This window comes from Sceloporus occidentalis, unplaced genomic scaffold (assembly GCF_023333645.1).
Source record: "Sceloporus occidentalis isolate IW3139 unplaced genomic scaffold, rSceOcc1.0.p SCAF_1, whole genome shotgun sequence".
NCBI classification, from domain to species: Eukaryota; Metazoa; Chordata; class Lepidosauria; order Squamata; family Phrynosomatidae; genus Sceloporus; species Sceloporus occidentalis.
In genome coordinates this window covers 296,321,192-296,336,800 of record NW_028316981.1, presented here as the reverse complement: position 1 = coordinate 296,336,800, position 15,609 = coordinate 296,321,192, and the positions used below count along the sequence as shown (strand labels likewise).

At 40.9% G+C, this 15,609-nt stretch overlaps 1 protein-coding gene across 1 annotated transcript in view; it reads left to right on the top strand.

The window, feature by feature from the left end:
- LOC149324105 (excitatory amino acid transporter 1-like) overlaps window positions 1–15,609 on the top strand; it is an 80,871-nt gene that overhangs the window by 23,058 nt on the left and 42,204 nt on the right. Inside the window, exon 3 of the mRNA XM_089496530.1 lies at window positions 10,930–11,067. Within this exon, the coding sequence (XP_089352656.1) occupies window positions 10,930–11,067 (138 nt within the window). The remainder of the gene's footprint in view (window positions 1–10,929; window positions 11,068–15,609) is intronic.

Here is a 15,609-nt window from a genome sequence, read left to right as displayed (position 1 = left end):
GTTCTCTATTTTTATGAATGAAAATAAAGCCATGCAGCATAAAGCACTTATTAGTTTGCTTCTGGCTGTTGCCAGGCTTGAGATAGCCAAGAACTGGAAAACTGGAAAGTTGAATATTGCAGGATGGTGGACTAGACTCTGGGACTTGTGGTTAATGGAGAAAATGGCAGATAATAACAACCGAGCGAGAGGCTTACACTCTGGATTGACCTTTCATAAGATTTGGCACCCATTTATTGAATACATCCAGAAAGATTTAGTCTCTAGACATCCCCCAATTTTAGCTAAATTTTTATGGAAAGATCTCTTTCAGGATCCCTGAATACACCTTTTATCTATAATTTTCAGGGCCTTATCTGGGTTATTGTCTTTATTTATTGTTGCTTTGGTGTACTATTTGTTGTCATGTTTTGTTTTGGAATGTATTCATAAATTTTAATTTTAAAAAACATTAATTAAGGAGCCTAGGTGGTACAGTGGTTAAATGCCGGTACAGCAGCCACAAGGTTGTGAGTTTGATTCCAGAGGGCTCCGAGGTTGACCCAGCCTTCCATCCTTTTGAAGGTCAGCTTGTTGGGGGTAATTGGCTTACAGACTGTAAACTGCTTAGAGAGTGCTGAGTTCACTCATAAGTGGGTATAGAAATGTAAATGCTATTGCTAATGCAAAAAAAAAATGGTTTAAACAAAAAAAAAAGCTTAAACATAAAACCTGGGGTTTTTATTTATTTAAAAAACTCCCAACCCTGCCACAGCAGAACAGTGAATGCCTGTTATCAGGTTGATGACATACATCCTCATACATGATCATTCTGTGGCTGGAGGGAAGCGACAGGTAGCCAGGCAGAACCCAGCTATGTTCTGCAGCTGTCTAGGAGTTCTCCGAAGGTCTAGCCCCTTCCCACTAGTGCCTTCTACCCTCTACGATCCCACTTGGTGCAGTCTGTAACCCATGCACTCCCTAGTGATGCCCTTGTCTTAGCCATAGTTTTATTTGTTCAGGCTGGCAAACTTTAATTTGTTATGTTACTATTTCTTGTCAGCCCTCAAATAATCCATTCTACTGCTGGTTCTATTGCTTGATATTAGTCTATCTACTTTTCATGTATTTCAGCAATTAGGTGCTCTTGTAAGCTCTTTCTGCAGAGTGCTCATTCTGGATTTTGCTTCTTTTTATGCTGGAAGATTTTGGATGGAAACGAGTACACTAAATAATACACATTACTTTACAAGGTCTGCTAATGCAGCATCAGTTACATGCATTTGTTTCTTCTCTTTTTATTTCCAACTTTTTCAGCAACTTCCATGACTCTCAAAATAATGACTGAGAATCTTGCACTGGGAGATATACATCTGGCCTTAGCTACAGCTCCCAGTGCTAATCCCTCCATCCCACCTTTTAAGTGGCACAGCCCCTATCCCAATGAGGCAATTTCTTGTTGTTAGAGACCAGGGGACTCAGCAGAGATGCATCTAGGTGTTTTCCTGTAGCTGGGCATGCTGCTATAGGTATCCACAGGGATTTCTGGAGGTCCTTATGAGATCCCTGAAGATGATGTTCTTTCATCACATACAGGTACAAGAAAATAGCTAAATATATCGCTGCTGATCACCCTTCTCTTCAAAGATATGAAATGGTTGTATTTGCAGTAGGGGCTTCACTTAAAAGGTAGGATGGGAAGGGATTTTGGTCATTGTGCAATTGATAAAGAATTCCAGACTCCTGGGGAACTGGAAAAGTGGTCACAGTAGCATACATTGGATCTATATTACCGTAACTCACAAACAAGATGCCAGCCTGTATAACTGACAGACATATAGGTAAATATTTTATACATTTTAAGGAGAGGGAATCCTTCACCTTCAGCCACAGATTCCCTCGAGCCAAGGCAGTCTCACGTTTATCTTGGAAAAAGTGAATTGTGTGGTGGATTCTGTGGTGACTATGAACAAATTCCTGACAGTATTAAAATACTTACTCCAGCTTCTGATAGATTTCTAAAACCAATTCAAAAAAGTGGGTGTTGTGTACTCCCCCTTTAATATGCAAATCCAGAATGCCTGATTGCTAAAAGGCCACAAGCTTTCAATTTGGGGCACAAGATAAGAGAAACAGTTGGGACTAGTATTACCAGCCATTAGAGGCCAGAGCAAGCCAATAACTTCCAGTATTTCACAGATGACAACTGGGGCATATGTGGCCAAGTAACATCAGAGGGTGGTCAAAGACGTCGACAGTTATTAATGAAGTAGAACAGACTAATTAGGTGAGACTGCAGCTGTTTCCATTTACCTGAGTCTACAGAAAAAGGCAAAATTCTCCCTCTCCCTGCCAGGTTGAGTGCAAGCTACCTTTGCATTTTGTAGTTTGCAGCAATGGAAGTAAACTGAGGAGAATAATGGGGCGGGTGAGAGAGACTCTGAGACATTTTAAAAGTAGCTTAAAAGGTGGATTAATCTAGATAGCTGGAAGGTATATCTGGACCTGATCAGTTACATTTTATGTTTCTTAAAGTTAGATGAGGATTCTGAGTGTTAGTGAAAACTTCTATTGATAGTACTGTTTTCCATATTCAAAAATAATTGTGACCTATAAAGTCTATAAAGGCTTGGGCTCAGGATAACTTAAGGACTGTTCAATGGACTTGCTTACTCTATGTACCACCTGGTCCAGATGTCACCTTCTCCATAGGTGAACTGGGTAATAATCATGAATAGGGCCTGTTTAGTGATGGCATTATGGATGGCATGTAGTCTGCTAGTCTTGGGGTACAAAGTGAAGACAGGTGGTTTTTAGGTTGTTATTTTTTAAACAGAGGCTGAAATCCTAGAAGTGGATTATGCTGGCATAACCACCAATTATGCCAAAGTAAGACCTTTTAAGGGTGTTTGGGAGAAGGTACCCTGCATCTCCTTGTGTGCCACTTTTGCATCCAGTGCATAAGGGCAGCTGAAGGCTCCCATGCCTAGCTCTTTCCCTCTTCTCGATACTCATGAAGAATGTGCCTGGGAGCCATCCAACTGCCAGTGTACATGGAGCTCAAAAGAGCAACTTCGTCTCTTATCCAGAATACAATGGCTGATTCTTCTCCTATTTAGGGTGTGCAGGGGAGCTAAGCAGCTCCTGAGCACTGCCTGGTGTGGGTTAGAGCTGCACCTGGGAGCCATTGGCTGCCATTGTGTCCCCAGGAAAAGGGGAAAGAAACATCATCCCCTGAATCATCAGCTAAGCTAGATTGGCAAAGAGTTGGGCTCCACCGGTTTAAATGCTGGATCTTGGCCAGAGAGTCAAACAAGTGCACAAGGTCAACACTGGTCAGTGGGGAAGGGCTATCCTTGGTATATCAGCTGCCAGTAAGCTGAGTTTAGGCATGCTCCCAGTAATAGGAGCTTCCTCTGGGGCACCTCAGTCCTGCTTGGTTTGCCTTGCCCTGGATCTCATTCTGATTTTATATTTTCATACTGCTGTCTGGGGAGTCTTTCATCCTTGCTGCTAGACATGTCCTATCCTACAAGAATAGGCCATGCAGCTGCTGCGGCCCTGGTGTAATCAGTGCCAGTGTGGCCATGAACAACATTTTTGTGTCCGTCTGCTTGACCCCTAAGACTCCTAGATCCCTTTCACATGTACTGTTGCCAGGCCAGGTGCCACTCATCCTGTGCGCTTCATTTTTAATGCCTAAGTATAGAACCTTGGATTTCTCCTTGTTGAAATTATTTTGTTAGTTGTCTGTTGTTAGTTGTCTATTTTCTGTTGTTAGTCAGATCTATGTGGAGATTATTTTTATTCAAATACTTGCCTTTATTCTGCATACATTTTTGCAACCATATGTACTTACTTTTCATTGTTTATTTAAATTTAAAGGAAAAGGGTACTGGAACTTTTGGAACACTAATTTTAGCACACTCAGTGAACTGTACATGCTCTCCTGGGGTTGTCCTCTCATCTACTTCCAAACGTTTTAATTCAGTTCTTTAAAAGTCATTGAAGCACCTCCAGTTTCACTGAGGGAATCTACATACACATACATACTTCCAATAGTTGCAAATATTTCTGCATCTTTTTCTTTTTATCACCTTTTCATGTTAAGCTGATATAGATATTCTTGCTATGTCTAAGAAAAGTTCTCATTTCTGGTTTCTAAACTTCCATATGCTCTTTCAGTTTGTATTATTTACTGCAAAAAGTACGTGGTCAGGGCTATGAATAATCTGTGTGATGACCCTGTGGGTGTGCCACTATGAATCACCTGTCCCCCACTGCCCAAATACTCATAACCTCCAAGTTGAAGTGATGCCTTATTAGTGGGATGAAAACCATCTTATTGGGGAGGGGTTTTCTTTTCTCCATTTTAATTTTTAAATGCTTATTTTTGTGGCTAACATCACTTGGCCTAGTTTGTAACAGGCGACCACATCATCTAGATAAGACACAGGGGACATCTACATGGCTTAATTACACCCGTTCATCCCCCATCTTCACCATGACCTGAGGCCTAAAGCCCTGATTCAAGTATGGACTGTTTTTACGAGGGAAAGCCAGTCCTGTGCTGAATCTGCCCTATCTCTAAACCAGTTTTTGTTGGAAAATTTGGAGTGCTCCATGATGACACTGGAACACTGTTTACATATGCATCATGCTGTGACACCCAGTGGCATGAGTCACTCCCTCCGAGTTCACAATGAAGTCTCCAGCCATGTGGTCAATGTTGTATGCCTTGTTTCTGACTTCAGAGGGAGTGACTCATACCAGTGGCAGTTGCTTCAGGCAGCACAGTGGGACATGTATGTAGCTAACATACCAGTGTCACTCTGGAGTATTGAGGTAATGGAGGGAATCCAGAGTAGCTCCAGGGCCAGAGGAGCAGTCCAGAGTATTCTTGCTGGCATAGATGAGCCTACAGACAAGATGTGGTTATGAAAGGAATAAAGTTCAAGTACTAGATCAGGTAAAGAAGAACTGGGCCAGAGGCATGTAAAATGTCATCGTGGAGTTTGGTCCAGCCCTCGTACACCTAATGTCCTGGTGTTGCGCTGGACCTTCCACTCTCAAAAGTCCCAGCACAACATAGTTGTCATGTGAAACATCTGTGAAGCACAAAGTAGGAAAAGTCTGGCTTAATTGCTAGAATCGTATTCAGAAATTCTGTCCCTCACATAATTAAAACTGTGTGGTGGAGATGAGGGCAGGGAGGCACTTGGTGATCCTTCTGCTTCCCATTGAGCATTCCTACTACAACCCACTTTTTGAGAGAGAAGGTATAAAGTGTGGAGGCTCTGGCAAAATGGTGACGATATTGCTGTGTTGTTGTTTTTGTTGTTGTCTTTATTTATACTCCACTTTTTCCACAAAATGAAGATTTAGAGTGTGTGTTCCATACTATAGAGTACAAGTTGGATACATGAATTTATATGATGCAATCTATTCAGGTCCTTACCTTGACACTAGTTATACAATTTTCTACTTTTATCATTCTATAATTATTTATTTGATGAGTTTGTTACCATTTTGTATGACCTGTAGTCAAAAGAAGCACATTGTCTTACATAATAATAGTAATAACATGATAGGACTTTATCCCACTGGGGAAATCAGGGAAAAGTGGAGATTTAAACAAACATTAACCTGTGAAAATTGTGTGATTGAAGATTTTCACATGATGTCGTAATTAAACAGGACTTATCCCAACAATAACCAGGTAATAACCAGCAATAAATCATTCATGGGGAAATCCCGTGAATGATTTGTTGTTGGTTATTACCTGGTGGTTGCCAGGATAAGTCCTGTTTAATCACGCTGTGTGTGAAAATCTTCAATGTGATTGCGTGATTTTCATGGGATAATTTCTGTTTAAACCCCAGCTTTTTGCCCCCATTTTCTCCCATGTGATAAAGTCCATAAACTTGTATTTCATTACCCATTTTAACTCAATAATTTTCCATTTAACATGAACAAGTATCAGACTAATTCAAAACATTCGTGTTTTCTTCAACAGTTGTGCTCAACTGCATCTTTTTAGTCTTCTCTCATGCTGCTGATTTATATTAAGATCTGAAAGGTTCTAATGCATTGTTCTTCAGGAAAAAATAATGGACATAAGATTTTGTTGCTGTTTGGAAATATGTCCTCCTTTCCCCCCCTTCCCTCTACCACGCAGACAGATGTGAAAGGTCAAGGGAAAACCTGTAGAACGGCTTTGTGGGATTTCTTACAAGGCTTTGTTCTATTGAAAGGCTCACAAATTATTTGGAAAGCTGAAACTTTTATTGAGAAGGAGTTGCTCCAGATCTCATCTTGTCAGGCGTGACCCTGCACTGTGCCAAGTTCTTCTTGAGTGATATTGGATGATTTGCACTCTATATTCTTTGCATTTTTTCCTAATTACAACTTCATTTTGATCCTGTTTCCGCCTCTTTTTAAGCCCATAAGAATATTTGTACAGGTTTCACTGCACATTTTCCTGTGCATGAACATTTATACACATAGTTAAACAATACTTTCCTTAGTTAATAATAATAATAATAATAATAATAATAGTATGCACATTTTACAAGCACTTTCCTCTAACATATCCTATTTTCCTCAGAACATACATTTTTGTATTTATTTTTCCCAAATGTACACATTTTTTTAAACCGGAGAATTGCATTGCAAACTTCAGAAAAGTGCAAATAGTGAAGAATAATTATGTTCCAGTTCATCCTTTACTTCAGAAAGTGTGAATTAGGTCAGTTTGTATTAAAATACAAGCTGAATTACCACCACTACCCCAAATTCCCAAGTGATACTAAGCAACCCCATGTCTCAGTGGGATCGAGTTGTGCAGCTCTGTTTTCAGGTGTAAGAGGTCCTATGCCCCTTGCAGAACTTGCATGGGGATTTGCATACTATCATCATTCATAAATGACCCTGCAGAGCTTTATGGTTACAAAGATGTGCATATCTGTGGGTCCAGTCCATGGCATTGTTACTGGATTCAATGGGAGTAGAATAGGATCTGAGCAAAATAGCTGATGCTTGGAGGCCTTTCATTCATAGAGTCACCATACTCTGAAGTTGACTTCATTACAAAAATCATCAAATAAATACAGGTATATTGGCCCTTCTTATCCACAGGGGTTCCATTCCGGACCCCCCTGTGGATCGCAAAAACCACAGGACTTCAGGTCCTCTTCTTCCCAATGGCAGCACAGCCTTGTGCAAGCGCCAACATCCATGGAGGCTCCAATCAATGGATGCCAAGCACGCAGTTGGGAAGGGCTGACTGTATATCATGTGACTGGACAAAATTTGATGACTCTTTATCCATATGAAATCATTATTTGATCTTGTAATCACCCAATGATGAAACTAGATCTATCAGTAGATCTAAAAAGGCATTTGATTTTGCATGTGTATGTTCATAAATCACATGAATGATCCTAATTGGCTAGAATAGATGTTTGTATTTTAAAATTTTCTTTTCTACTTTTTCTTTTGTACTAGCCACAGTCAGAATTGTAGACAAAGAGGCATCTTGAGCACTATTTCTGAAATAGTTCTTAATTTGCTCTGTCTTATCTTTAGCTCTAAAAGGTTTGGACCCCAAATAGCTAAAGGAATAATGATGCCTCCTTCCAAATGAACTTGCTCTATCTTTGAAATCTGCAGGGATAGCTTTACTTCTTGTCCTAATGGCAGTGGAAGCGCACTGGTTTTGAAGGATGGGAGAGAACCTTTTCTGTGGCCATGCCTAGATTGTAAAACTTCCTCTCACAGAAGATTCATTTCGTCCTCCCACTAGATGTTTTTAATGTGACATGTTAAGGCACTTCTTTTTCCTCTGGCTTTTGGTTTGTGGGTTTCTGGAAGACTTTTTAGTGGGCTGTTCTGTGTATGATATGTTTTTATTGTTGGTACTTCTCTGTCATTTAATTATTGGTTATTTGGTTGATTTTTGTATGGCAGTTTCATGCCCTCCAGCTCTCCTGGTTTTACAGTCCTCTGTCATCTCACTTTTTCAACTACTGTTAAAATATCTCAGTTTCTCTTGCTTCCTCCCCTTTTGTCCTTGGCTTATTTCAGCTGCTGCAAACTCAGTTCACAGTGCAAAACTAGTTCATATCCAACTGATTCAGGAAAGGGGGGAAGGAGAGAAGGAGATGAAATCGTGCTCTTTAGGCAAAAGAAAATTGCTGAAGACTCTCCTATTTTGTGTGTTCTTCTTCATTAATAATTCTTGCCGTTTTGACCACACATTGATGTCACTTGGCCACATGTGTCCTGGTTTTCATCTGTGAAATACTGAGAAAGCCTTATAATTTTAATCACTTTAGGACAAATAAATCTAAATGGATTTCATACTTTCAGAAATGAACAATCAATGATTTTTATTTCTGGTTGTCCCCACAGCCCTTTGAATAGTGTCCATGTAATGTGAGACTATCTTAGCACCTGATAGACCCTAATTTGAACATCTCAAGCATCCTTCTACATTCTGTCTTTAAACTGGATCCATGGCTTGAATCAGCCACACTCATTCCCACACCTTTTTAAGGGAAAATTCTTTTTAACCATCTTGTCTGACTAAGTGTTTTGGAAAAATGAAAGTTTGCAAACAATTTTGAGACCTGAATTTGGTCTAATGAAATTATTGTTCAGAACACAATTTGGGGGTTCAATGCAGTTGTTCAGGTGGGTACTAGAAAGAAGCATTGTGAGGGAGCAATAGAAAAATAGTCCAAAGATTTGGCGATATATATATATATATATATATATATATATATCATTCACATCCTGATTCTGCTAAGAGTGCTTCGCATCAATGCCACATTTGGGTACTGTCTTGTGGGAATACCAGTCTTGTGGGCATGGCAATCAAATGCACAGAATTATTTGCTGTCTACAAAGATTCTTCCAGGCTAGACATATTTAGCACAGTTGGCAGGCTCAGCATTATATCAAGCAATTCACTAATGGATGTCTACTACATCTATGGAATATTCTCCTTCCCCCTTCTCTGAGGCCTTATCTTGCATTGGCCAGGATACTCCAGGAGCAACCTGGCCTCATCGTTGCCCTCACCTCCCCCTGTTATCTTGGCTTTAGTTCCTGGACCGCAGCATCTGCCTACACAAGTGTCCCACTGGGCTTTCCAGTTTGTCAGACACTGCGATGGGTTTCTCACTTCTGAGGTCAGAAAGAGGAGTCTAGTAACAGTCACATGTTGGGTGTCTTGTTCAGACCTCAGAATTAGTGACCCATGGCAGCAGTAGATGAGCCAGGCATGGGATGCCCATGCAGACAGCCACCATGGTGCAGGAACAAAGGGTTTCAGATCTTCCCAAAAGATCCAGCAACAGGTAAGTTTTGCCACCTTATTTTGCCCCAGTTCTGGTGTGGGATGTGTTAGACACAATCCAGACTACTCACACCAGAAGAGGAAGAAAGTGGGCCTTTTGGACAATACAGGCAAGGCTCTAGTCATTTGCATTACCTGAAAAGTAGCTCTGAAAGTTTTCTCAGGAGAAGCATGGGAAATGAAGAAACAATTCCATCAGTGGAAGGACACACCTTTTAGGCTACAATCTACCCCACTTATTTGGGATAAGCATAATTGAACTCAACGGAACATATTTTTAGAGCTTGAAAGTAATACAGCTCTATGACGGTGCTTCCTATAGAAGACATGTGGGCGTTCAGACGCCCACACATCATTTACACTGAATAGTGGTACCACCGACACGTAGTAGGGCTTAGGAACATGTGGTTGGTGCGTGGTTCCCGAGCCCTACTGTCGCTGCCAGGACATCATCTCCTGGCGGTGTGTATCAGGCCTATCTAAGATTTGCTTGGAGCATAGATTTGTATGGGTTTATGCTGCTAATGAATATATGGTGGTGATGAACCATCTTGTAGGTTAAATGTGGGATCACCTCTTCCCCCACTTCAAACAAGACAGGAGCAGGCTTTGCATTTGGCACGGACATGACATTGAGGACTCTCCCAGCTGGTGCACAAAACCACCCTGCTAGTGGCAGCCACACTGATGTGAAGAATGTCAACGTCTCCTCATGGTGAACAAGCCAGATGACCCATTTGCCATGAGAAGGCAAAGCCGCCATAGACAGGCCAAAAAAAGAAATCTATGCTTCTATAAGCAGGGCATCCATGTGCATTGGGCCTCGATGATTAGGCTTGCCATATCCCGCCTATGGGCGGGACTTTCCCGGTTTGGGGCGGGTCTGCACGGTCCCGCCCTGGTTTGGCCCCGTCCCTGGGATTGCCCCCGCCCCCGGGCGAGATATGGCAAGCTGAGGGAGGCTTCCCCTCGCAGCTTGGGCCAAGGCCTACAGAGAAAGCCTCCCAGAAGGGGAGGAGTCCCTCCCCGCTTGGGCTCCGCCCCGCCAAGGGCAGGGCCCAGGCCAAGAGGGAAAGCCTCTGAGGCTCCTATTCAAATGTAGGGCACAAAAAAATGTGTCCTACATTTGAAAAATTTGTCCTACATTTGTCCCGGTTTGGAGGTCCTGATGAATGGCAACCCTATCGATGATGGACTATTCACGTGCAAATTAAGTTAACACAAGGAAAGAGAAGTTGATGTGAAAATTTCTTGTCATGACAAGCCCTATGCAAGTGAACTCAGAGCATGTTTGCACTATAGACAAACTGTTTTAATGGTTGTTTCCTCTATCCAGGGAGCCTTAGGAACTGTACTTCTAGAAGTAAATAAGGTGTTATGCAGTAGAGAATGTGAATGCTTAGCTGCCTCAAAGCCTACAATTCCCACAGTTCTTTACTGAAAGCCATGACTGTTCAACCAATATAAAACTGATGCATGTATTTTTGTTTAGTTCGGTGAACCTCCTATTCAGTTCTAACAAGTTCTAGTCTGTGTAGTTATGCAGTTTGCTTTAAAATGTCTTCTTATGTTATTTTCTTTCTCTCCAGGTATTATCCTTGGATTTGGTCTCCGGTCATACAAGTTCAGCTATCGAGAAGTGAAATATTTCTCCTTCCCTGGTGAACTTTTAATGAGAATGTTACAGATGTTGGTTTTGCCTCTCATTGTATCCAGCTTAGTAACAGGTACAGATGTAATTTCTTCCTCTATGTTCTCTCTCTTTGCTGTATGCCGATACTATTTTTTAACTTTTAGATTTCTTTTTGTGTGTGTATGGAAATGTATTGGTTAACAAAAAAGCTACTTATAATCAAGCACATGACCACACGCCTAAAATAATCCAAGTATATTGTGTTTTGATAACAAATGGATCATTAGGAACAAGATCAAGGATTTATATATTCAGGAGAGGCCATGACTTGGTGACAGAGCAGTTGTTGTTTTTTTATATAGAAGGTCACAGGTTTAGTCTCTGACATGTCCACTTCTAGGGAGAAAGAAGTTTTATTAGTTGATAGGAGTAAAGATATGATCGGCAATTCAATGTAAATAGGTATAAAATTCAACATAAAGTTACGATTAGAGGGGAGGGGTGTCATAAAAATGACTTCTACCTGTATCTAAGATCTTAGATAGCAGTGCCCAGTCAGAGTAGTAATAATGACCTACTATTAGATTTTCCAGATAGAGCTTATAAACTATCTAAAAAAGTTAATGTAGGGTCAAAACAGACAGGCAAAAAATGCCAGCTTTGGGGTGGCATGGGGGTGTGGCATATGCATGGCACATGCCCTGATGCCACCCAAAGCTGCCGTCATGCCACCCCGCTGATCATGCATCGTTTCTGCGGCATGATGTTTAGAAATGCCTAAAAACCACGACCACAGTGGAAAGGGTACCTTTTTTCCACTCCAAAAAGGAGTTGCATTTTGTCGCTTATTTTGGGGCTGGAAAAATGCTGGATTGGGGCTGCGGCATTCAGTTGCAGCAGCCCCAATCCAACGCTCAAAGGGTAGGCATAGAGCCGGACTTTCAGGGCCGTCTGTTTCGCACTGTATTGATATTAGCCATTACTTCAACATTGTAACATTAGTATAGGCACTGCCCAGTTATTACTAGTACAGATATTATCCTAAATAATGTAACATTTAAGAAAGTATGTGAGTAACTAAAGAAGGTAGCATTTCTAGTTTAAAGCATCCAAACTCTTTCTTGAAATATCCTGGATTTTTCCTCACTCCTCTCTCCTTTGCATTCTTCCTCCTCTCTCTCCTACTGATCCCATGTAACATCTAAATTCATGCAACATTTCAGAAATTGATTTTTACCAATTTCCACTGAGCCTCCTTTATTATTATGCAGGAATTATACCCAAAAGTACTAAAGTGCTTTGACAATATTACATGAGTTAAACATTAGGAACATTTCATTTTGGTGAAAACATTCCTCATCCCTTCACTTGGTCTCTGTTGAATCTGTGTCCTGGAACCAATAGTGGTGTTTACTGGTGGTATCCATTTTAGCTAGTTCCAGAATAATACAAACAGAAAGCTAAGCAGAGATGTATTTAATTTCAGAAAATACTGGGTTAATTTAAACTGACCTAGGAATGTAGAGCCCTTGGTAATGCTGGGGGTTCCCAAGAAATACTTTGTGATGAAGAAAATGCCAAAATAAAATTGGTTTATACAGCAACAAAATTTGAGATTTTAGAGACTTATTTTCTTATCAGTTGAGATATCCATTGAGTGCAATGTTTCTTCCTCACTCATAATACTGGAACTCAACCATTCTTTTCCTTTTCCTTCCCCATCATGTTCTGTCTTTTCAAATTATAAGCCATAGAGCATGGGCTGACCTGCCTTATTTTCATGGGAATGTGTTCTGGCCCCGCTTTCTTTTCATTCGAAATTAAGAGAAATTCCTCATGTGTGATAAACTCCTATGACAAGATTGCATTTCTGCAGCCAGTCTACAGCACAACTGCAGGAGATTTCTGGGCGTGCTTTTGCAAAGCCATGGTGAAGCCCAACAGGACCAGTCAGCATCCTGAATGTGCACTTTAGAAAACATTCCTTTGGAATGTTTTATAACATGCAGAGGTTTCTTGGTATCAAGTCATAGATAAAGCATGTAAAAAGTTTTCTGTGGTTGACATTCCAAGTGTACTGGTCTGTTAAGACAGAGCCATGCTCTAGAAAAGACTACACACTGCACAATTATAGCACTATATTCATACTATACAAGTGTAGCCCTATATTCCACTTTAACTCCTAGGGCAACATCCCATCGAATCCTGGGATTGGCAGTTTAGGGAGAGTTGTTTTGTTTTGTTTTTTAGAATATCCAGCCAGAACACTGTAGTGCCTCACCAAACTTCAAGCCCCAGGATTCCATAGGATGCTGCCATGGCAGTTGAAGTAAGCTACATTTGTAGTATGAATGGGCTGAAAATACACTCGTCTCTCCACATTCGCTGAAGTTAGGGACACAGGACCCTTGTGAATGTGGAAAAACTGCAAATAACAAAAACACTAAGTTTTTACCCGAGAGAACACATCTCTAGGAATCTCCAGGTCCTCCAGTGCAACTCTGTGGTCAACATCTGCCAGACATTGACCATAGAATTGTGATGGAGGAGCTACAAATGCCTAGTGGAATGTCCTCTCTAGGAATCTCTAGGTCCTTCAGTGCGACTTTTAGTTAAAGCTGGCCATAGAGTTTCACTGGAGGACCTAGATATTCCTAGAGAGAACATATTAACAAAATCTGTGAATAATCAAATCCGCAAAAGTCAAAGCTGCAAATTTGGAGGGATGAGTGTAATGCTTTTAGCATTTAGAGGCAACTGGATTCTATAGTCCTAGCCTCAAAGGAAATCAAAATCCTTTTCATCATATGTGCTGGGGGGGGGAAAGGAGAGAGATTGCTTTAATGTTGTTTGTCTTAACTACCTTGTTGATCTGATCATTTAAGAACCATTGAACTGAGACACCAAGAGCAACAAGAAACTGGAGCAGTGTCATAATGTCAAACATTTTATTAAGGGGCTTAAAATAGTGCTGCCAATGATGTATAAATATAATTAGAAACAATAAGTTGCTCCTCAGCTAAATTCACAAGTCTCAGGAATACTGGTGACATGTTCTGTATGGGAAGAATATTTCTTCAGATTGCTTTCCTCAGAATGGCTGAACATTAAGTAGGACAGCTTTCCATGACCTGATACTTCCCAAATATGTGTAACTAAATTACCCATCGTTGTTAACATACAATACCCCACTGCGACTGATCATACTGGCTGGGAATAACAGGTGTTGTAGTCCAACAGATCAGAAGAGCACCAGCTTGGGGGAGGTTGATCTAGACCTATATTTTCTATTTTGAATTACAAGCTACTTTACATACGAACGTGTGAGGAAGTGATCAGATTTTTTTTATTAAAAACCCAAGATCACTTGTTCAGATATTGGCCAAACATTTAAACTAATTTATCCTAGTAACTAGCTGGTAATGTACACTATAACTCAGTAGCTGGCAACCCTTGGACCAAAATGACCTATTTGAGGGATATTATCTGTCCCATCTCCAAACCAGAAGCAAAAAAGGAGGTGAATAGCATTTGTTGAGTCTAAATTTATTATTATTCAGTCTTCACCCATCCACCCAGCCCTCATCCTGATACAAATACATGTAAGGAGATAAAGAAACATGTAGCGTGGAACCAAGGAGGAGGCAAAAATGGAATGATAGTGGGGTTAATAGTGAGAAACCAATTGAGACAATTTGCTTTTCTTCTATGTAAAATACAGTCAGCCCTTCTTATACATGGATTTCTTATACACGGATTCAAGCATCCACGGTTTGAAAATGTTTTTTAAAAAGTATACATTTCAAATATCAAACTTTGATTTTCCATTTTTTATAAGGGACACCATTTAGCTTTGTCATTATATTTAATGGGGCTTGAGCATACATGGATTTTGTTATACACGGGGGATCTTGGAACCAAACCCCAGCATATAACAAAGGTCCACTGTAATTAGGGTTGCCATCCCGGAGGACCTCAAAACCGGGAAAAATGTAGGACAAGGTTTAACAATGTAGGGCTTTTTTTATTATTATTTCCTGGCCAGGAAATTAACAACAACAAAAAAAAAGGTCCTACATTTTTAAACCTTCTCCAAGGCCTCGCTGGGCCTGGGAGACAGCCTCTCCCAAGCCCCAGCAAGGCCTTGGAGGACTCTAGGGCCCCGCTGGGGCCTGGGAGACTCTGTAGGCAAGAGGTGCACCATGTTAAGAACTGCATTAAGCACACTTAGACTGCTGCCACACTGCTTTCACTCTCATCACTCCATCCTATGGAATCGTGGGATTTGTAGTTTGTTGTGGTGCCAAGGCTGGGCTTTGAAATCTCAGGCATAAGAGAGGCAAAAGGCTTGGGCTGCATCTACACTGGAGAAATAATCTGGTTTGAGACCACTTTAACTGCCTCGGCTGAATGCTATGGAATTCTGGGAATGGTGGTCCCTTTGCAAACTGACTCACACTCACACAGCTAGGACTTTGGATGATGATGATGATGATGATGATGATGATGATAATAAACGTGGAAGGTCCCTTTGCAAACTTACTCACACTCACACAGCTAGGACTTTGGATAATGATGATGATGATAAACGTGGAAGCCAAAAACACACACACACCGGCCCAGAGAGGCCTACCTT